The 24933-nt window shown below is 26.4% G+C and overlaps 4 protein-coding genes across 9 annotated transcripts; 2 read left to right on the forward strand and 2 right to left on the reverse strand.

Moving 5' to 3' along the window:
* Positions 1-658: 658 nt before the first annotated feature.
* Positions 659-13417, reverse strand: LOC132946381 (inhibitor of growth protein 3-like). 5 transcript variants are annotated; one of them, XM_061016364.1, is made up of 9 exons: positions 13104-13417; positions 12958-13029; positions 5679-5807; positions 5484-5618; positions 5321-5404; positions 4103-4329; positions 2928-3115; positions 2721-2853; positions 659-1815 (listed from the first exon to the last, which is right to left on the reverse strand). In XM_061016364.1, the coding sequence occupies exons 1-9, from the start codon at positions 13129-13131 to the stop codon at positions 1696-1698; spliced, it is 1116 nt and encodes a 371-aa protein (XP_060872347.1). In that variant the 5' UTR covers positions 13132-13417; the 3' UTR covers positions 659-1695. The 5 variants fall into 5 exon arrangements, with proteins under 5 accessions (XP_060872347.1, XP_060872351.1, XP_060872350.1 ...); XM_061016368.1 differs by having other exon boundaries at positions 12962-13029; positions 13104-13413; XM_061016367.1 differs by having other exon boundaries at positions 12965-13029; positions 13104-13412.
* A 1198-nt stretch (positions 13418-14615) lies between these two features.
* LOC132946143 (thioredoxin C-1-like) lies at positions 14616-19118 on the forward strand. The gene is made up of 4 exons (XM_061015986.1): positions 14616-14974; positions 15211-15304; positions 17195-17318; positions 18937-19118. The coding sequence occupies exons 1-4, from the start codon at positions 14905-14907 to the stop codon at positions 19066-19068; spliced, it is 420 nt and encodes a 139-aa protein (XP_060871969.1). The 5' UTR covers positions 14616-14904; the 3' UTR covers positions 19069-19118.
* On the reverse strand, positions 19008-20795 carry LOC132946140 (uncharacterized protein C7orf50 homolog). The gene is made up of 2 exons (XM_061015982.1): positions 19582-20795; positions 19008-19363 (listed from the first exon to the last, which is right to left on the reverse strand). Exons 1-2 carry the CDS (start codon positions 20209-20211, stop codon positions 19169-19171), a joined length of 825 nt encoding a protein of 274 aa, XP_060871965.1. The 5' UTR covers positions 20212-20795; the 3' UTR covers positions 19008-19168.
* A 186-nt stretch (positions 20796-20981) lies between these two features.
* Positions 20982-24652, forward strand: LOC132946141 (dolichol-phosphate mannosyltransferase subunit 1). 2 transcript variants are annotated; one of them, XM_061015984.1, is made up of 6 exons: positions 20994-21049; positions 21131-21225; positions 23803-23902; positions 23961-24071; positions 24132-24322; positions 24412-24652. In XM_061015984.1, the coding sequence occupies exons 2-6, from the start codon at positions 21131-21133 to the stop codon at positions 24629-24631; spliced, it is 717 nt and encodes a 238-aa protein (XP_060871967.1). In that variant the 5' UTR covers positions 20994-21049; the 3' UTR covers positions 24632-24652. The 2 variants fall into 2 exon arrangements, with proteins under 2 accessions (XP_060871966.1, XP_060871967.1); XM_061015983.1 differs by having other exon boundaries at positions 20982-21225.
* Positions 24653-24933: the final 281 nt, after the last annotated feature.

Here is a 24933-nt window from a genome sequence, read left to right on the forward strand (position 1 = left end):
ACTGTAACAGAAAAACATGTACATTTATCTAAGCAAACATAAATAAAAGCCAGTCGGGACATCATATATGGCTATTAAGATAATTTCCAATACTATTATGCTAATAATAATATTAATACCTATTTACAATAATACCAGAAACTTTCTTTAGCCCAATTCCCAAGTTAAGAGGATCTTAGCGCACTGTTTACTTTTTCTGTCTGGCACACGATTGTAGAGACAAAATGTATTCACTCAAAACAATTTATTTTGTTTTGAGTAATCTTTCAAGTTAAATCATCTATTACAAAAATGATAGGGAAAAATAATTTTGAGGGTATGTTTATTAATTTGTCTAAAACTTAATATCAATTCAAATTTGCAACATTTATTTATTAATTTTAAAGTCAAATAATAATAAAATATAAAAAAAATAATGTTAAACCCAAGAAATATTTTTCTCAATAATTTATGTAATAGGTTACTACTCAAAAAATACTTAAGAAACATAAAAAAATACCATTTTTACATGTATGCATTTTATTAATGATGCGCGTAGGTCTGAGGGAAAACAAATATTGCACTGATATCCTCTTAACAATTTCTTGTATTATAATAAATAAAAACAGGACTTAAAATTTTGACAGATATTTCTTTCTACAATGTAAACATAAAAAAGTCCAGTATATATGTTCCTTTATTACATTATATGTATGAATACAATTCGCAAGCTATTTATAAGTTATAAAAATTTAAAATTATGCCGCACAATTACGACTCTACTCTATAGTCTATTCAGGATAAGAGCAGTACCAGGTGGTTACAGGTTTTCGTCCAGTAGAGGTCTCATGCTACTATTGGTCCCACCACAACCAGGTTTGGCATTTGGAACCAAACACAATTCAGCCGCTCGGCACCGCGCTTAATCTGAATAGAGTATAGTCTGTTCATCAATTGGTAATTTTTAAATCAAAAATTCAAATTATTGGGTAATTGACATAATTATTGATATATACTATATATTATAATTGTATACAAGGACCTAGTTTCAAGGATGGTGCATTAATGCTAAAACGGACAAATTTCACAGAAGTGATGCAAGATTCATGCAATTTTACTATACACTATTCTAAATAAGTCTGGAAAAAATCCCGACGGAAACGCGTTGTGGTTTGAGCATGTGCAGTCCCATTAGCTGCAGTTGGCGCGGCCGACTATTGCAGCCAATCACAGCGGTTCTACCGTTCAGAGGCTGCACAATTTTTCCAGACTTATTTGGAAGAGAGTATAGCATAGATTAAAAACTACTATAATGTGTCTAACTAATATATAATATGAGAATTCTGAAGATCCAATTAATTACTTTCATTAAAACTTCAATGTTTCAAACTCTATACGAATTAAATTATAAAATAGTAATCTTATATAAAAATTACAATAGAGTATATTTCACTATGAATAATTACATTTTTTTCTTTCTATTTCCTGAAAAAGTACAAAGAATATTATATAAATATAAATATCGGTTTAACATTTTTTTTTTAAATAATTAATTTAATTTACATAGTACATTAATAATACAAATAAGAAAAAACTTAAAAATGTATTGTAAATTTACATTTTGTTTTGAAAAAAGATTGGGTTCAATAATTATATTTAGCTAAAAAAATATATAAATAAGTACACAATAATAGTTTTAAATAAATGCATAACCATTCATGTAGTTTTTCGTGATCTACGACTCTTCATTGTTGTAATACATTGAGGACAATACCATTTACCTTTCGGTGGATCTGTTATACCGACACATTCACAATGATACCATTCATATGGACACTGCAAGAAAGAATATTATTCATTTAAATATATAGACACGAAATAAGAATGATACATATGGGCTATGTGCCAATGTCATTTTGTCTACAAAAATACACTTTACGGGAATAATGATCCTGATACATAGAATCAATCAAATTTTAGGTTTTTTTTCTAATAGTGTAATATTCCACAGGCTGCATTGAACTTGGTTTTCAATATTTTAATCTAAAACTCAAAAATGTTTTAGTAATAAGACAATTTAAAACTTTTTTTAAAAATGATATGAAATAAAATAAAAGTCAGAGTTTAATGCAGCCAAATCAGACAAATCTACAAGGCCTGAGAGTTTTTCCTATGAAATAATTATTGTTGATATACATTGTACCGACCCTCCCTAAATAGGTATCAGGCAGTAAATTAGTAGAAAAGTATTATAATTAAGGTGACAACTAAAATATAATGTTCGAATTGTATTGAATTGCAGAAAAATCAGCACCGGGCTGCTTATATGAAACTAGAATCAAATATTAAAATATTTTGAGTTATCTCAAACCCTTATAATTCCTTGTGATAGTAAGTATTATTTGTTGGTCATTAGATTATAAAGATTAAAGATCAATTTTTAATAATTATTGATATGGATAAAATATGATTCAGTAAAATTAACTATTTTTGGTGTAAACAATATTTAAATGGAAAAAACTTGTAACTAAATCTATGGTTTTATAATTTAAAGTTTTTAAGAGTTGAAATAATCTATAAATTAAATAGATACATCATTTTTAAACAGACTACTCATTATTACTTATAACTTGAATAATAACAGATATGAGTATCTAAAAATTTGTTTAAATTTTCTAAATTTCTGATTGAAAATCTTATGTTTCAACTTTTGATATTACTATATTTAATTTTGTAATTACCCCTTTATTATCACAAGCAACCATTGTACCATAAGCAACTTGATTACATATACAATAACGAGGTTCATTGGGATCAATTGGTTCATCCACATCTTCTTCAGTTGACATCTGTGAATTTTGAGTACCACCTCGCCTACAATGGATTTTCCAAAAAAAATTCATTAAAACATCAATAATATCAGTTGGTTGATAAATCTTATGATTTACCTTCTATGTTTTCTAGTTCCATCTATATTTGGATTTACTAAATGTGCAACACCTGCTAATTCTTTACTAATAGGCAATTCTGATGGTAGAACACCAGAAGCAGAACTCATTTGACCTGTCAATGTAGCACCAGAATTAATTGCTTCAAGGGATGCTTTTAGACTAGCTGTCCTACGACCTTGAGACAACTGAAAAGAATACAATTAACAGTTAAGTATTAATATTGATATCAAGAACAAAGTAAATATGGATCTAAGCAATCTTAGATTATTGGAGAAAATAAATGCTTACATTCATTACAATGTTAATATTTTTGTAATGTAGAATTAATAATTTTTTTTATAAATAATGATTTTTTTACCCTAGATTACATGCATTTAAAATATTTACGAGAATTCACTCACAGTGTTTTTGACCACGTACTGAAATATTTTAATTAAATCTCGATAAATAAAAATAATAATTATTATTACAATCAAAAACATTTTTTTGAACAGCAATTATAAGAAAACACAATTTAAAAATAATCCATAATTATTGAGTTTTCATAAAATTAAGTTATTTATAAATGTCACAGTCTAGCACTCCCACTGTCTTTTAGACAGTGTTAATAGGTAATGAACTTTTAATATTTCTATATTACTGAAATAAGATTGTATACCGTTGGGAGTCATATTTAATTTTAGACTATCATTTATCACATAATTAGAAGATGGACTAGAACGTAGGTTAGATTACATAAGTATTTTTAATTCTTGAAAAAATTAACAATTTCCAAAAGCCCAGTCTTTTAGACCGTGAACCGTGTGCTTTAGGATTAACCTAAAGTACCTATAGCAAGAATATACGAGATAACCTAAAATGTTTTTTTAAATAGACACATAATCCAATTTAAAACAAAATTTTAATTTTTGAAAACCAGAAATACTATCTTTAAAGAATTTCATTTAAATTTTTAGTTTTACTCAATAATAATTTTATTTTTACCAAACATTAAGTTGAAAGAATTTATTTTATGAAGAGCTATAACAAGTTGGTAAGTAAAAAAGAAAAAAGACTCCTTTATTATTATTCGTTGAATTTAATTTAGCCTAAAACAGTACCATCGATTTTTAATTGTTTAACTCGTATTACCAATACCTATATTGTTTAAACAAATTTTATTATAAAATTACTTGTTGAGTAGCAACAATAGCTTGGGATGCAGCTGCTGCAATTGCAGGACTTCCAGCTCCCATATGTCCCAATGTGTATGCTAATGAAGATGAAACCATTCGAGAGTTTGCGGGACTTGTATCACGCCGTGAAGGAGATGCTACATCACCACTGCTAGTAGAATTTGAAGCTATTGAAGTTGATTTTTGTTTGGAAGTGCTAACATGATTTAATGCTTCTTGTTTGTCTAGAACAACAAAATTATGTTGGTATTGATTGTAGTTTTTTATTAATACTTTTAAATAGGTACCTAGTAGTTTCTAAAAACAAAAAAATCATATATACGTAATAGTATACTTAATAGCGATCATAAAACATTTTTATAAATACGTATATACATACTAATAAATAGGGCTCGGATTTTAAAGCAAATAATGCTTCTTTTTATATATATAAAATAGAAATCTAATTTTTATACATAACTTGTTTCACGTAATTCTGATTCCAAATAAACAATTTTATTTTTGCTTTTTTCAGTTATTCTAGCTGTGGAATTCAAAGTGAGAGTTTTCACTTAAAAAAATGTTTGTTTAATTAATAAGAAATTTGAAAACTCAGAATACAGACTAAACGGTTGTATTGGATTATTATAGTTTTTGGTTTTGTATCTATGCATAATATAAATATAGATTTTATTGTAGATTATCGATCTACAGGCAGGTCGATAGCTTATCAGCTATTACATATAGCCTGTAGAATCTACACTCAGTACTCGTATAACATCGTTATTGACCAGTTCAAAATTTAAGTTTTATAATGTTGTAATTTATAAAAATACCTAAAGTTAAAACAAATTCATTTTTAAAAAAATTTGTGTTAGAAGTTGATAAAGAGTTTTTTCAAACAGATGGATCAATTTTATATTGCCAACTTAATGAAATAAAATATAATGTACAACAGCATGTACGGAGAGAAAAACATGTACAAGTATGTTAAAAGACACGAAATTCTTGCCAGATACATGGTAATGAATTCTTTTTTTTAATTTAAATTAGTTTTCAATTTTTATTCAGTTTTATAACTAATTCATGTTTTTTTGGTCATGCTTTTTTTTGCTTTTTAAAAAATAAATATGTTTCACTTTTGCTTTTTTAGTTATTTATTATGCTTTAATATCCGAGCCCTACTAATAAAGAATATGTATCATAACTAACTAAATAAATGCTTAAACTACCTACCACCAAAAAGACATCTATTCAATTGATATTTATTTTCTTTTTGATTGGGAATTATAATATTACTTTGTTCTGAATCCAAACTTCCTAAAATAATAAAATATTAAAATTTGGTAATTAATTAATAGAAATTGTACCCATAACAAAAGAATTGCAATTTTTTTACTTTTTTCAATAAGTCCAGTGATGCCACTATGATCAGCTTCTAGTTCCATTTTAAATTTGTGTAACTCATGATCTAACCGTCTCAAATATTTTGACATAAGGTCATGCATATGGTTAGCCAACGTAACTTTTTCCTCTAAAATAAACACATTTATTATTATGATTTAAAATAAATACTAAATCAATATAAATTTACCAGATTGTTCAACAGATTTTTCTCCTTCTTTCATGATTGCTTTAAAATTAGTTTCTAATTCTTCTGGTTTCATATTATCTGCTTTTAAAAACAAAGTATCCACATTTTTTTTTATGCAATCCATAGAGTCTGAAATAAATTTAAATAAATTTTTAAATTTGAATTAAATATATTTAATATTATTAAAAGGAATAAATACACTTTACCACGCACCTTACAAATTAAAATTTTTATTTTAAAGACATGATTTTTAACACTGATTTTAAAACTGATAGTTTTTTGGTGGAAACCATAATTTAAGAAGTTATGACAAAAAAATTCAAAACTTTTTTTAAGGTAAAGCACATTTTCTAAAAAAAATTAGAGCGTGTGTTTGAAAGTCGTTCATTACACTCCACAAACCAAAAATGAATTTGAGTGAATCTCAAAAAATAACTTTAAAAAAATGACACAAAATATTATGTATGACATTGGAAATTGAACCCCAGATCCTCATTTTACAAATACATTAATCACCACGACTATTTTTATCATAACTTCTCTACTAATGGTTTCCGCAAAAAAATTCAAATAGTTTCAAAATCAGCGATAAACAACTTTATCTATGAGCATTTTTTTTTTTAAATTCATGAGGGGTGTTGTAAAGTGTATTTTAGCCTATAAATATTTAATATTTGAAAAATATAATAAAAGGTTTTTACATCCAATTTAAATTAAAGATTAAATCCAAATTTTCAAATCATGTTTGATCGGAATAAAAATCCCTGACTGTAGGAAAAAAAATCCCCAGACTACAATATTACTCACAACTACATGAAAATGATTGAACAAATATTTTTTAAGTGCTAATTAGTGTAATTACCACATAAACAAATATATACTTAAAGTATAAGTATACTTATCAGTGTTGTTATTCGTTGGGTAAAGACGTGTATGTGTTTATTACTAATCGACAAATATTGTTTATACTAACGTGTTCTAATATGACTGTGTGTCCTAAGTGTCAAATATCAATCTCACGTAACGAAGACAGTGTTCAATGTGTTACATGTTATACTATAACACATATGAAATGTTCAAAAATGGACGAAGATAGTCTTGAATATCTTAAAACTATTGGCAAAAAATACAATTGCGAAGAGTGTACCAACAAAGTGAAAATCGGACAACATGATGACAGAAATAGATACCAAATCTATTATCGATAGATTGGATCAGGTGCTAAGAAACCAGGTGACGACAAATAATTCACTAGAGGCACTAAATAATCGTGTTATTGAACTGGAAAAATCATTTATAGAATAAGATAAAATAATTCTAAGCCTGGAGTATAAAATAAACACTTTGGAGCAAAATGAAAAATGTTGTTATGTCGAAAAAGTGGTGTCCAAAAGAAAATAGCGAAAATTTAATCCATGACATTGCTAAAGCCTTAGAAATAGATCTTAATGTGTTAGATATCGAAAATGCTTATCGTCAGCCTTTGAACCGTAATCTGGATAAGCCTTTGATAATTGTGGAATTTGCATCAAGGAGAAAACGTGACAAATTTATTAAGAAGCGAGGTAAAATTGAATACAAAAGTCATAGAATCTATATAAACAAAAATCTTACAGCTTTCAATAGAAAACTATCCTGGGAATCGAGAATGAAAGGTAAGGAACTGGGCTATTGTTTCATTTGGACAAGTCATGGCAGGATATTTGGGAAAAAAGATACAAGTAAAATGTTTCGAAGATCTTCATTTTTTATAATTTACTTTAATTATATCATAGTTTTTTTTTAATATTAAACCTAAACATACCCTTATTTAAGATACCTTCAATCGGGATTTTTTTAAACTTATACCAATTAACTTACATAATTTTGTCTAATATTAATATAAATGGGTCTATTTTAACTATACATAAAAGTGGGTTTACTGCTTATCAGCAATTATTTAATATCTTTCTTATGTCAACACACTGTAACATGATACGTATAATCGGGTCATACAGTCCTACACATATTTCAAACATTATAAAAGATATTATGCTGATTAGATAGTCATCAGTTCTATATAACACTCGTTTTGTAAACACACATTTTTACCAAGGTTTCATAATTATAAAGATTAATAATATATTAAAATATCATTGGTATAGACTAAGCAACTTCTTTTACTACATAAATATCATAAATGATTGAAACAAATTCAGACTTTATAGACTCTTACATCACAAACAATGACGGAAATATAGTAAATAAAGATATATATGAGTATTTGATAAATATAGAGAGTAACGATTAGAACGTTTTACACATGATTATTAGGTCTTATAATCGAAATATATACAAATTTTGGTATTTGATAAACGACTCATTAAAGTGCTTAGACATAATTATTACTAGTGAAACTTGGAATAGTACAGGGTTTACTCCCCAAAATCTAAGCGGCTTTTCGAATTATAAAAGTGAAAATAATTTTAATCAAAACGATGGTGTCCTAATATATACAAACAATAAACACAATATATCTGTTAATCAACTTCAATTGTTCTCAGAGGCTAGCTGTATAAAATTAGACTTAAAGGTAAGTTACATGCCAATAAAAATTTTAGCTGCATATCGTTCACCTCAAACTAATATAAACATTTTCTTATCTGAGCTATCTACCATAATGACTTCAGGTCCTATACAAAAAAAAATTGAATATGTATTGGAGATATAAACATTGATATATTAGAAAAAAATACTTCTCTCATTACTGAAAACTATTTAAATATACTATCGTCAAACGGTTTTTCTTCTCAAATATGTACGAAAACTAGAGTGGGTTATGACACTAGTTCTTGTATTGACCACATATTTAGTAGAAATTTTAATCTCATTTCTGCAGTAATTAAGATTAGTATAACAGATCATTATACAATTATAGGTAGTTTAATAAACACATAGATGATTATTTAAATTTAATATCATATATCGATTACATAAGGCAATTAGATTATTATCCTGTATTCTTGGATTATTTGAAACCAATAATACTAATACAGCAATAAATATTTTTAATAATAATATATTAGACTCAATTAATAACTGTATTGTATCAAAGCCCCAATCAAGTAAGAAAAATTGTAAGATAAAACCTTAGATTACCAATGGTCTTGTAACATCAATAAAAAATAGAGATAAGCTCAATATGAAAATTAAAAAAGGATACTTCAAATCATAAATTGATCAACTATTACAAAGCTTATAGAAATAAATTAACAATAATCATTTGGAAAGCTAAAGAACAATATTATATCAATAAAATAGAAATATGTAAAGGCAATGGAAGGGAAATCTGGAAAGTTATTAATGAACTATCGGGGAGAAAAATTAAATCTACCGGGCTACCAATCAATGAAATATTAAAGGACATATATCCGACATCCACACCTAAAGACTACTTAAACATAGTAAATTCATACTTCGCTACAACCGGAAATAGACTAGTTGATAACAATTTTCCTAATAGTACAAATAATATACAATCTAATTTCAGAACAAATACTAATAATAAATCAAGCATTAACTCCAACTCCAAGTTAAAAACTATAGGCAGTTACAAAGTAAAAATTATATTAAATAATCTAAATAACAACTCGGCATCAGGAGTTGATGGTTATACAGCACTAATTTTTAAACAAATAGGGAACAATGTGATATTACCTATTGTACACATAATTAACTGTAGTGTACCAAATGGTAATGTACCTGATGAACTTAAAGTAGCTAGAATCGTACCGATTCATAAAAAAGGAGATAAAACTGATTTCACTAATTATAGACCAATCTCAATAGTAGGAATTTTAGCTAAAATCCTTGAAAAAATAATTTAAAATCAACTATTATAATACTTGAAGAGATAAAATAATATTTCCTAGACAATACGAGTTTAGAAAATATTTAGGAACAGAAGATGCTTTAATCGACATTAATAAATATTTACATAGCAAAGGGGAAACTGAAAAAAAATCTTTAATTTCATTCTTGGACTTGGACTCAAAAAGCATTTGATTCAATCAGTAGACAATTATTACTTAACAAGTTAAAAGAGTTAGGCTATGATGACAATGCATTAAAATGGTTTACCAGTTATCTGAGTAACAGACAACAACTAACCACTATCAGACCTCATTACAGTAATCGTTGTTATGTTAAAGATTATGGAGTCACTCAAGGTACATCATTAGGCTCTAAATTGTTTTTAATATATATTAATTCTATACCTGCATCTTTATTAAAAGGTAAATTATTCATGTTCGCCGATGACATAGCACTAGTTAATTTCGAAGATAATTGGAAAAAATTGAAACATACTTTCGAAATTGATTTACGGTATATCTATGACTGGATGGAAAAAAATCTGTTATCACTTAACATAAACAAATCGGTTAGCATGCCAATAGTTACTATACGTTCACAGCTACCTGTTGGATATAAATGTATAATACATACAAAAATGTGGAACTGGTATGACAAATTGTAGTTGCAAACCAATTAAAATGGTATTATCATTCAAATATTTAGGAGTGACATTGGAATTTAACCTAAAATGGTCAGAACACATACATAATATTAATATCAAAAATAAGCTTAACCGCATTATTTTAAAATTTGATTCCTTGATAAATCAATTATAAGACAAATGTACATGGCACTGTGTAATTTGATTCTACTATACAGCATAACATGTTGGGGAGGCACCAACAGAACTGATATCAATACGTTGCACACTACACAAAAAATGATTGTAAAAGTAGCATACTCCCTACCATTAAAATATCTATCAGATGAATTATTCAACCATACTAATATATTATCTATTTATAAATTATACATTAGGCAAATTTTAGTTAAATCCATACAGAACCATACACTCAATGCTATAGAAATAATAGACAGAAGAACAGGAAAATACATTAAACCGTCATATACTTTATTAACTAGTTCTAGAAATTCTCCTAATTACATGGGGAAAACTATTTTCAACAATTTAAATAACGAAGTAAAGAGTCTAATTAAAAGTTTATGTGAAAGTCAATCCAATAAAACTAATGATATAATTAATATAACGAATAAAAATCAAATAAAAAAGGCAATAAATAAAATAGTTACTGATCTTGATGATAATGTGTGTATCAATAAAATCATAAAAAGTCAATATGTCTAAACATAATATCGTATTATATTTTAAAATTTCCAAAAGCTGTTACCCATTCAATTTTAGGTTTAGAACTATGGTCAATGGATCAAAATTACTTAGAATAAAATAGTCTATCCATATCCGGTGACAAAAATAGGTGTTGCAATTTAAAAAAAAAAATTTGTATTGCGCATGCGCATACTACAAGAGTTAAAAATTTGAAATTTGTCCTTAAATGTGTACTTCAGTACCCCTTAGCTATTGCAGCAAACCGTATTTCAATCTAAGGTTATCGGGCTGAGATATTTAGTGGTACATTTAAAACGGGACACACTGTATACATCAAGAATAAAAATTAAATAATTATCAAATAATAGTTGATTGACCTATTCTTTTAAAAGAACCATTAACGTTACTATGTTGTTTAAAATCGTGATATAAACAAAATATTATTGTTAATGTAAGAAAATTATTTATTATATATAATTTTTTTTTTAAATAAGTATACATTATACTATAGTAATTTAAATATTAATAATGTGGTAATTACACTAATTAGTGTTTCAAATAAAATTTTAGTCAAACATCAATGATGGCTTTATGTAATGGTAACTACTTAATACACAAAAAATAATTTAAATTTCCAGCCCAAATCATAAACTTCAAGCTATAACACGTAGGTAATATTTATCAAATTATCCAAAACATATTGGCAAGGAATTCAATCATTTTACATTAATCACAAAAACAAAAATAATTATTAAACCAGTGTGACCTTAACCGTTAATTTTTGGTTTGGTTTCATAATTTGTTTTTGAACTTTATTTGCGATAAATGTTAAATCAAGCTATGTTCAAAAAACGGTTATAGATGTGACGTTAAAATTTAAATGGTCCACCAAACATTTTACTAGAAAAACGTTAAAATTGTGTTTTATGAAAATGTTGCAAAAAAATGTTAAAAAATTTAAAGTTCTTAAATGATAGACCTAACAAACGTTGTTAAGTTGTTCGTTCTTGAAAATTTTACAGTAATACGTTCTTAAATGCTTTAAAGTTATACTTTCTTAAATATTTTATCAGAAGAACGTTTTAGAGTAATATGTTTCGATTGTTGAATTGCTATAAGTTATTGTTTGTAAGCCAGAGACAATAAGGGTATGTGCTAAGTAAAATAATATTTTGTTAAATTATGCCATTTATATCTACATAAATAAATTATAGAATAGAAATATATTTATGAACAGTTTTAAAACTAAGATTATTAATTTGAATTTGAAACGCCAATAATTTCTTATTAATTAGGCTTTATACCGTGTACTAGTACTTCAGTACCTTATAATTACGATATACGATTTACATTGTTTATCCTCTTCAATGTTTCGTAAATTATTATTTATTTATTATTTTTATTAATAAATGTATTATGTTACTATACCTATTATTACTCATAATAACTTATTACCTATATTATCATCATATTATATCATCTTATATTGTTAAACATAAATTATCAGCTATCTGATTTATTTTGGCTGAAGCTTCTTTAGTTCTTTCAGTCACATGATGCTGTTGGGGTATATTTTTAATCCTTATCTTAGTTATCAGTAAAAATAGGACTAGATATAATTTAAGTTTTAGATTTTGATACTAAAGTACTAATTGTTTTTAAATAATTTTAAATCCAAAATAGTCAAAAGATAATTTTTATTCATAACAATATTTTCAAAGTTCGAAGAACGGTTTAGTTTGTGATGTTCTATGTGTTTGTAAGTTTGAAGAATGTATTAGCTTATTACGTTCTTTGTGTTATTGTTCAAAGAACTTAATAGGTTAAAATGTTTTTCTAGAAATTGTTCAAAGAACTTGGGTTATGACTTATGACACTGCTCATGTCAATTCTTTAAAGACTCTTAAGATTATAACGTTTGTCGTGAAAATATTCAGTATACTTAATAGTTTATAATGTTATTTCATATGAAGGACCAATAAACTAAATTAAATAATTGGTTTCGTTCAATTATATTTAATGTTCTTTAACCGTTTTTTTGCGTTCCGTTCGGGAACCCTGTATTAAACATTTAGCAGTTTTTAGTATAATAAATACTTTCTACTTGTAAGTCCATTTCTCTCATTTTTGTGAAGCGATTTCTCATCTCTTGTGGCAAGTGTTCGATATCTTGCAACAGAATAATATTAAAAGTTTATAACATAAATTGATATGTTATTGAAAATTGTAAATATTCTACTTACTTTCGAGATAATCTTCCAAATATAACATGGTAAACTAGATTGCAAATAGTATCCAACGAGTATTTTTATTTTATCTATTTAAAAATAAAATAAAAATAAAAACAGTAATAAAATCTATAAACGCGCGATATTTTGTTTGTCAAAATTTTGTTTATAAAGAAATTAGAAAATGGGGATTTGTTAGTAAATAGCATAAATTGGAGTGGTGGTAAACAGAATATTTTGATAGCAGGTTTCCACTATACACGTACGCGTGTATGTGCATACAAATCCTTTGCTGTGATTGGTTGGTTAGGTTAAGTTACCACACGATTAATCACGATACCGTGTTGTTGGACAGCCACAGATATACTTTGATGCACGGTCTTAGAAGATAAGGTCGGACAACTATTCATTATCAGCATTACGCTTAGTGAGGCAAATCCATTTCAAAGTTTGGCCGCTATACAATTAATATTGAACACTGCCCTGCAGACTTTTTTTGAGGTTATGGAATTATAGTATTATACAAGTTTAAAATAACCTTCGACCATATAAACTAGCTAGTTTATTAAAACCCAAATAGTTTATATGGTCGGAGAAAATAATATAATAATATAGTCCATAAAAAAATAACCCCGAATGCCATATAAATATTGTTCTTAACCTCAAAATAAGTCTAACCGGCAGCGCTTTTGCGGCAATATGGGAAATGTTTTTGCCTCTTTAAGCGAAAATATTGTAATAGATGGGTGGGTGGGAAGTTGTCCGACCTTATATTCTAAGACCGTGCTTTGATGATTCATATTCACCGCGGCTATAGATAGTATGGTTGCCCATAGACCCATGATTCCCATACTTGGAAAGTGTCTACCGAAATGAATCTGTATTAAAGTTAAATTAAACAGTTGGAGATTTAAACACTAGCGCTTATAGTGGCTATCACGGAACTACAATTTACATTTGAAAGGTAATTGCATTTATAGTCACTACAACACATAAGTGCTAGTGCGTAAGTCTCCGGCTGTTAATACTGATAATGGAGATTCATTTCGGTAGACACTTTTCTAGATTCGTCGGGCAACCACAAGGTGGTTAATAGAATATACTATAACCTTGGGGCAACCAAATTATGAATGCAACCCCCCGCATTTACCTCTTTAGACATACATTCGAGGCCCCTGATAATCTGCTCGTTCCCAGTCCATTATATCATAGAACAATATAATATGTTTGATTATATTTTAGTCCGTGGTGTTCATAATATTTCATATCACCTGACAAATTATACAGGTATGTCAGCAAATCGTGATGCGCATGTCTGTGACGTAGGCATTTTTCCAACAGGTTGAGCGGCGGAGTCTTCGGCGGTAGCGGCTATTGTGGCAGTGACAGCGGTGGACCAATGAGTACCGGCGAAATTCCTACGTCACAGTAAATGACTGGCGGAGGGTGGGTGCGCGAGTTGTTTCTAAACCCGTAATAATGCTTATATACCGGCTATAGATACTATATTATCTAAATTATATTATACTTATCTATGATCTTAAGCACAATATATTTCTATATAGTAATCTGGAATAGTAATATACACAATGACAAAATAGCTATTCATATTATAATTTGTGATTCCATAGTAGATGATAATTTTCAATATTTTATACTGGTACATAGGACGGTAGTAAGTTGGTACTAGACAGGTAGTTAATAGTTACTACTTATTACGTACCGAAACGTCGAAACATTAGAGAAACAGCATTTTTAAGTTTTCATTAGTTTAATAAATTAAATATTCTAGTATATAATATAAAATAATTTTACCATGTTTTTAAACGTCACCAAAAACATGTCGCTGACAAAAATCATTACAAGAACTTTCAGAACAACCGCAAGTAATAATATGTTATCCGAGTAGAAAATTGTATTAATGCCCTTAAAATTGGGATGGTAGGATAAATACAAATAAAATTATTTTTACTTACATATTCTTTAGACATTGATTTACTTTCTTTCTGTGTATTTTTATTATTTTTTGTGATGGGGAAATTTATTCTATTCTAGCCCAATAAATAAATAATTATTTATGAAAATGTATGGTTATTAACATTATATAATTTTTGAATTTTAGCCAGATACAGAATAATTAAAATTCAAGATCAAGAAGACTTCAATAAACAAGTACTTAATAGTAAAGAGCCTGTGGTGATAGATTTTTTTGCTACGTATGTAAACATTAATTTTACATTTTTACATAAAATAAATATATTAGTTTGAATTTTTAAAAGTATATTAGTATAATGTAAATGTATGCAGTGAGTAGTGACGTAATTTATAGAAGTAAGGGTATAATTTTTTCATCCTGTTTTTTTTACATATATACTTGTTTTGCCTTTATGAAAAATGATTTTATAAAATACAAATTCATTTGTAAAATTGTTATTGAGGGGGCTCCAGTCAGTTTTGTCAAAAGTCAAAACTAATGTAGATTTGAACAATCCAAACAAATATAGTTTATTTTAATATTTTTATGTATATTTATATAATTGTGTATAAAATCTTAAGGAATCGATGAAAAAAAAATGGTTTTTAAACCAAAAGGCCAGACAAAACTGAAGTAATTTGGCTTGAAGGAATTCAATTTTTAAAACTGATTTTTGTTGATTACTAGCGATGGGAATAATCTAATTAAATAATTAAATTATTTGAATAATAAAATAATTATTAGTAAAAATCATGACAAAATAATCGAATAGATTCTCAGTTCAAATAAAGAAATTTATATTTATAGACAAAAACAATATTAGGTAAATAATAATAAATACGCTTCAACTGAGTGTTACCTAATAATATTATTTGTATACACTGAACACTATACAAATGACTAAAGTTGTCAGTAGAATACGGGTAGTGAAATAAAAAAATCATTCAATAATTTTATAATTCGAATGATTCATTTGATTCATCCATTACTATTGATTAACAAGTTTACGAGGTTTCCACCGAGGTGATTTTAAATATCTATTTTTTGGCTCTGAAATCCGAGAATAAAAATTTGTTATTTTTGTAATTATATTAACATATTAATATGAATTATGACCCTAAGAATAATTGGAATATTAAAAATTGCCTCGATGGAAACCTAGTAAACTCATAATCAATCATAATCCGTCAAACCAAATTCCTCCAGTTTAGTTTGGCTTTTGGTTTAAAAGTAATTATTTTTGATCGATTGGATCCATCTTAATGATAAAAACAATTGTCCTATATGTGTTCAGGGAGTCCTCCCTTCAATTATGGAATGTTTATAAATTTATTTATTATATAATATGTAATTATTAGGGCCCGGAATTTGATGACCTATAAATCTTTAAAAAATGCACAAAAAATAATGTTAAAATGGCTTATAAACATCAAAAAATCACCTAAAAAAATATCAAAAATACTTTAAAATGACTAAACAATTTTAAAAATGTACGTTTTATACAATTCATGTATCATAAATCGTAATTATTATAGGTGCTAGCTCTTTAATATTTTTTTACCCTCAAAAATTTTTTGCAGTTTGAAATAAATTGATAGACTTTTGGGAAATTGTTTCTGATTGACCTGCCTACAGTTTATTAAATAATTGTAGATTGCAACGACAAACAATAAAGGTAATGAACGTTGATAATCGACAAGCTGAAGGAAATTGAATGTGTTACAATAAAGTGTAACTTTCAACAAGAAAAATGCAAAAAAAAGTACAAAAATAAATAAAATATACTCAGAATACTAAAAAATGACTGTAATGCGAAAAATTCCCTAAAAATGCATAGTAAAAATTGTTCCATTAAATTCTATATTCCATGTATCAAATGTCTGTAAAGAGGAGCCTAGAATTAGAAAAAATTTCATCCATTTCCCGGCACTAGTAATTATTATGATGAGGAACCCATATTAAATTCCTGTCCATGACACTGGTAAAAAGAGTATAGTTAAAAAAACTCATAAGAAATAAGTAAGTTTTGTGTTTTCAATTTTTTTTAAATATTCTAAATAGCATGCATTCAATTTAAATGATCTTAATATAAATACTACATTAAAATATGCATTTTTTTTTTATCTTTTAGTTGGTGTGGACCATGTAAAATGTTACTTCCTCGAGTAGAAAAAATAATAGAAGAATATAAAGATACAATTCATCTTGCCAAAGTTGATATTGATGACAATGCTGAAATTGCCATGGAGTATGGTGTAAGTTCAATATCATACTGACTACAGAATATTAGTAAAATAAATCATTATTAAAAGAAAATATGAAGTCTTTCATTATATCATGTTAATTTTATTAACATTTTTTTAAAAAAACCATTTTACATAATTTTTTTTTTAAATGCCCTTGGGCTTTATTATTTAAATGACCCAAAGGTCTTTATCAATATGTTTAATAATTATGTATATTTTATTTCATACTAGATATAAATTATATATACTAATAAGATTATCTAATTAGGAATATAATATTTTATTTTAAAAACATTAGGTAACAATCAAAATTAGAAAGTTTTGTTATGATTTAAAATTATGTGACAATGATGTTTTTATTTTTTGAATTATTTATTCTTAAAACAAACATCATTACACAATATACATAAACAATGGTTGGAGCGGTGGTATGTTGCTGGATTTAATAAATCCACCTTGAGTAAAACCAATGTTTTACTTGCCAAAGTAGCAGGGGGTATGACTGACATACAAAGTATTCACTAAGACATGAAGTTTCTCTTCCTGAAGATACAACTTAAAATCTATGAACACCTGCACAATTAAAGTACAATATCAGTTTATATTTGCTATTCTTATTGGTCAGTAATTCCATTATACATTTTGAAGGACCAGTATTTTAACACCAACAAGGTCATGATATCAAATATCCAAATAAATTATTATCAAACTTTTGAGGACGGCCACCTGAATAAAATAACTTGTTCTTTTCATTATTTTTTTTTTATTGATTTGAATGATATTGATTGTAGGTTATACATATTTGATTATTATTATTGGTCATATTATTTGATGTATTTTATCATTCTGATATTCTGAAGCAGAATTGTTTTGAAGCATTCCAAAATAATAAAAATTAAATGTTGGTTTAGTTAATTAAATGTATTACAAAATATTTAAGAGCGGGGTTCTAAAACATTCTACATATTATTATTGTGCCACTCTACTTCGTTCATGTAATCTTTAATTACTTATAACCAGACCTTTTAGGCCAACAACTTTTTGAACTAAAACAATTAAATATGTGAAAAATCCGTACATTTTTTTAATACCCAAAAATTTTGGTTTTCTTTATAAAATATGAATTATTATATAAAAATATTCTATATTGCACGGGCATTTTATTTAAATTTTTATATTAATATTAAATAGTAAATACAACTACATTTGTTTTGTTGTAATTATCCAAGAATTTTACATTTAAAATTAAAATGTTAATTTCACATATTATAATGTTAATATATTATGATAATTTGATTTTTACAAACTAACATACTCAAAGATTTTTAATTTTATCATTTCTTAAAAACCATAATTGTCAAATTGTAATATTATTTAAACATTTTATAACTATTTACAAATAGCTCTTAATTGAAGTTTTGAACCTCTGAACAATACTTTAATTTGCTTACTATATCATGCTTGTTAACTAGCAGTTTAATTAAAGTAATCTTTATTTCTGTAACATTGATCATTCTAAAATATATTAATAAAAATATACAAATGCCTTAAAAGAAATATTTATTCAAAATATTGTAACTAGCTTAACACTATTGTAAATTAAAGAAACATTTTTTTTTTTTTTTAGGTCTCAGTTGTACCAGAACTAGTATTAATGAAAGATGGAAAAGTTCAAGGAAAAATGATTGGACTACAAGATGAAGATAAACTTAAAGATTTTATTTCAAAGCTAACTGAGCCTACAATAGAAAATAAATAATATATTTAATTTATGAAATTATGAAATATAAGTTATTAGATTCAGTTAGATTTATGGTTTTAATGTTATTTATTCAAAAACATATATTTGATTAAATGTATCAGTCAAACATTTGAATAATGGTCCTTGCTCGTTGATATTTAACTTCTTGTGATGAATTTAATTCCTGTTCGCCTTCGTTAGAAGATGAAAATTCTGAGACAATTGTATTCGCTCTTTGAAGAATTATACTGCGACTTTGACCCTTGATAGTTTGAAGGTATTCTACTAAAGTGCCAAAATGTTCTTTAGATACCTAAAAAATATAATATATAAATTATTTTTTGTTATTCAATGTTAATACTTATACATTATATATATATATATTTTGCTAATAACACTGTTATTATAACAGTATTATTCCAAAAATATTTAAGTTGTTCTCTAATTATTGAGCTATAGTATTATTACTCGATGCTAATAAAAAAATTAAAATAATATATTAAAAATGTATTTGTGTATAAAAATACTTGCCTTCAGAGGATCATAAGTGTAATTAATCAACCAAAGTTGATAAATTTTTTTGAACTTCCAATTTGTGCGGTCATTTTTCCATTGCATCAAATACTCCATTGCTCGTTCTTGTCTAGGTGTACTAATGGCAGTAGAATTTTCTTCACATTGTTTTGCATTTTTTATTTTATTTTTTTTTGCCTTCAACTTCTTTATGTAATTCAATTTTTTCCGTTTGTTTAAGCTTATTAGTTTCAAATTGCTAACACTACTTTTCTGATCATCTTTTTCACTTTTTACATCGGCCGCAAAAGTGACCCTCTTTTTTATAGGTACCTCACATTCAAGATTTGTATCATCTGTAGATTTACGTTTTTTCTTATTGCGTTTTATCTCAGTTATTGATTTCATCAACCCATCAATATTCATATTTTTTTCATCCCCATTAACTAGATTTTCAGGAGCTACGTTTTGGTTTTGCTCTTTTTCAGTTATGGAACGTTCTTTGCTAATATTATCTGTATCAATTTTAATATAAGTATCTGCTGATGGTGTATAAAGAACATGCTTAGATTTATTCTTTTTTTTCTTGATTGCAACAATTGGATTTTTTATCTTAAACTTCTTTTTTAGAACACTTTTTAATGACATTGTGTTATGGAAAATAATTAAAACTATTGTTAATAAAACGTTCTAACAAAGTCAAAAAAAATATTGCATTTAGTACACCATAAAGTATGAAATTTAGTTGTATTAAATTTTAATGTTCTTTATTAATTTGTATTGAATGAGGTAGTAAAATACTATGATACAACACAATCAATATTTTCTTTTTTTTTTAAAGATAACTAATTAATAACTGACGAGTTATAAAAGCCAGAAAAAGATCACTTTTTTATTCAGCTTCAGCAGGTGGTGTAAAATATTATAACTAAATTAGTATAATACTACAAGTTACAACAGCCAAAAGTTTGATCCATACTCCATAATTTGACATGTCTCACAATAGTCCTGGTACTGAGCACTCGTCAAAAAATTAAAAATACTGATAACAGCACTACAAAATTTTAAACTTTAAAGTTGTACGTACTGTAGGTATTCACTATTCGATTATTGATTAATTTATGAGATATTGTTGATATTGTTGTAGATATTCACCGTGGTTTTCAGTGGTTTATTTACAAGTAACAATAACCACGATTTAAGATAATATATAGGTTAACCTAACCCACGGTCTTAGAAGATAAGGACGGACAACTTTACATTATCAGCATTCCGCTTAGTGAGGCAAATCCATTTCAAAATTTCGCCGCTGTACAATTTATTGAGCGCTGCCCTGCAGACTTTTTTTGAGGTTATGCCATTACAGTATCACTGATTATATGAAAATATTTTCATATATTCTGTGATAGTATCTTAAATCGTGATTAAAACGTATCAGTGAACTAGTGAAGTCATCAATATGAATAATATAATATAATAATATAAAGTATGGTATTATATGGATTTTAAATTTTTATGTTTCTATTAGGTATAATTTAATAATATATATTATATAATAATATTCAAGATGCCACCAAAATATTCAATTTTACTACCGACGTATAATGAAAAAGAAAATTTACCTGTAATAGTTTATCTAATCCACAAATACTTGGAAAATAGGTAATACATTTTATTTATTTAATGTACAATATGTTAAATAAGATATTATTAAAAATATTTTTTTTGAACTGAATATTAAATAATATGATTATAATATTATTAAATATATTATATTTAATACCTATTATTAATTGGTTTTTTCTTGGAGATGACAATTACTCATTATAATGTATTTCTTGTGAATGTTTGATAATGTATAGTAATGTATACTAAATGTAGGCTAAGTTCTTACATTTTTTTCAAAAATATAAATTTATTAGCAGATGCAAATACTGAATTACAAATGAAAATAAGGGATACAGTTAATTAAGATCTTTAACAACAATTTGTTAACACATATTTTTCATTCCCACCTTACAAATTATGATTTATGAGTGTTATCAATAATTCCAGTTTATTATTATCTATAAATCTATATTATTCATAAGTTGAATAAAAAATGTCTACAAGCAAATCAAATTAAATTTTTATGAGCGTTTGAAGTTCATATTTTTCACAATATTGGATATTCACTCGATTTCTCAATTAGCGGTTTTGTTATTTTATTGTTATTCAAAAACGAATAACTGTAGATACATGAACATTTTACTGAATGTTTATATTTTCATTTTCTATACACCATACAATTTTGTAAATATTTTGACTCTTTTTGAGCTGTTTACGGACATTGTCAGTTTTCAATTTTTTTAGTTTTTTTTTGTATAAATATCAATAAATTTTTATTTGTTGGGTAAAAAAGCGTGAAAATTTAATATAAGGCTCCTGATATATTGTTACAATAGCAGTTGAAAAATATTAAAAATACATAGGCCTAATTTTTTTTTATAAGCAATTGTACAAATTTTGACAAAATTTATCAAAATTTAAATTTAATAATGATTTTGTAGTTAAAAATTTATAAAATGTTCAACTTTTATAGCTAAGGGTTGAAAATTGAAAACAAGGCTCTACGTAAATAGATTGTATATAAATTACTTTATTCACAATAATATCATCAAATATACTTGGTAATATCATAGGCTGACTGACCGTTTTCGCTCAGAATTGTTTTTCTTATACAATGATATTGTATCATTGAATTCAAATTTAACACCATCCATTACAGTGACCCACTTGTAACCTTCTGTTCAGCAGAGCGACACCCACTTGCCCACATTTTTTACATCATAAATGTTCGTCATCTTTTGATTTGTCTAAAAAAATATTAATATCACGAGTCAAATAATATAGGTACTTGAATATTGATAATTTGAATTGAGCTTATAAGATCCACACTGTTCGAAGTACCACTTATTTATTTTATGTTATAGTAATCTAAGTACTAAGTACAATAATTATCAGTCAGTGGCCTACACGCCGCAGAGGCATATATTATTAAAATTTAAAAGTAATATATTATATTCTTATCTCCATAGTATGTGAATTGTGAACCCATAAAAGTATGACTATAATGTCAATTTGTTTCAGTTTTGATTCCATAACCATTAACCACTTTAGAGGTCCAAAAGAAACTAAGACTTAACATATCATATTGGTGCAATAATGTCTGTTGATGAAAATTGTTTTGCTATTTTCATAAACCAATAGATTTGACTTAACAATCATGTAACATGATCATGTAACTATTGTGTTATGGAAAATGAAAAGTATCATTAAAGGGATATTGTTAATATTACAATTGTTAATATTACAATTATATTGTACTATTACAATTTGCGCAGAAAACATTTTGTTTTAATATGATAAACAAAATAAAGCAAATTTAAAAATATAATAGTAAAACAATGGTAAAATAGGTTATCTTTTTCTGAACAATAGGAGTTGAGTTGAGTTTACCATCTTGCTTTATAGAGTAGGTCAATGTAATGGGTGTTAAATTTGAATTCAACGATAAATCTTTGCATTTGAAAAACGATTCTATATGGAGATGGTCTATCATAATATGTTATTAAGTATATTTCAACATATAATTTATATTTGTACTATAGTAATATTGTATAAATAGTAAATAGCTTAAAATTAATCTAAATATTTTGATAATGTCATTACGCTTAGGTAGTAAAATATAATAATATACATAACAATTTCAAGTGTATAAATAGTTTAAAAGTCAGCATATTTTGAAAGTTATATCTATAGAAAATGCTAATATGAACAATTGAAAATTTCAAGTATCTGGTTATTTGTTTTTATATTAGGACTGTATTAATTTTGTCAAAAACTTGTTAAGTGTACAAATTCCCAGGTTTCCCTATTTTTTTCTTGTTTTCCTAATTATTAAAAAAAGTACTGGGAATTTAGTACTTATGATGCCTCTAACTAGATTTATTTTTCTATCAGAAATAAATGCAGTTGAAGATGGAAGCATTTTTACTGCTCTAAAGGTGATCGTACACACAAAAAAAACAACGCATTGTAAAATCAATACATTCATTGCTCTGTTCAGAATCTAACAAACTAGCCGTGTTTTACATTTTAATCTAAATTCTAAAATACTATAGTAACCATGAAAATTATTTTTATTAAAATGTACCCAATACACTTATGATTAATAACTTATGCTATCTTTGGTTATAGTGAGATAGAATATGAAATAATTATAATAGACGATGGCAGTCCAGATGGAACGTTAGAAGTAGCTAAACAACTCGAAACTATTTATGGAAAAGATAAAATTGTAAGACACAAAAAGATTTATTTTTGATCCTTAATTAATCATAAAATCTATTGTTAAGTTATTAAGACCTAGAGGGAAAAAACTTGGATTGGGCACTGCATATATTCATGGAATGAAACATGCCACTGGGGATTATATCATTATAATGGATGCTGATCTGTCACATCATGTAAGTTAAAATTCATAAGGTTATTGCTTATTTGTATTTAATTATAATATATTTTTTCAGCCAAAATTTATACTGGATTTTATAAAAAAACAAGCCGAACAAGATTATGATGTTGTTACTGGATCACGATATATTGGTAATGGAGGAGTTTCAGGTTGGGATTTTAAAAGAAAGTTAGTTAGTCGTGGTGCTAATTTTGTTAGCCAATTATTGTTGAGACCTAAAGTATCTGATCTTACTGGTAGTTTTAGGTAATTTTTTTTTATACATGATATCAAATATTTGTACCAAATACTTAAAAAATTAGGTACTACATAGCAAATTTGTATTTTGTTTACAGATTGTATAAAAAGCCAGTTCTAGAAAAATTGATAGAATCATGTATATCAAAAGGATATGTTTTTCAAATGGAGATGATGGTCCGTGCAAGGCAACTAAATTATACTATTGGTGAAGTCCCAATAACCTTTGTCGACAGAGTTTATGGAGAGTCTAAATTAGGAGGATCGGAAATTGTACAGTTTGTAAAGTCTCTGTTATATTTGTTTGCAACAACATAAAATATTTCACTATAAAATTTATCTAATATTATATATCATTTATACACAATTATTTGCTAATATTATTATAAACGGAGATCCGTTGATTAATAACTATTAATGTGGTTGTTTTAATGCTTTAGTCTGTTAATTCTAATCTACTCGATTAATTTCTAGTTTTTAGTTTAGTTTACATTAATAAATCATAAAATAACTAAATGTTTGAAGGCCAATGAAAACTAAATTTCATATAAAAATATTGTTTAAACTGTTGACTTAGTTGTAAATATTATCTTATATTGTATTTTTTAAAAATGCAACAA

Source organism: Metopolophium dirhodum, chromosome 6 (assembly GCF_019925205.1).
Source record: "Metopolophium dirhodum isolate CAU chromosome 6, ASM1992520v1, whole genome shotgun sequence".
Lineage (NCBI taxonomy): Eukaryota > Metazoa > Arthropoda > Insecta > Hemiptera > Aphididae > Metopolophium > Metopolophium dirhodum.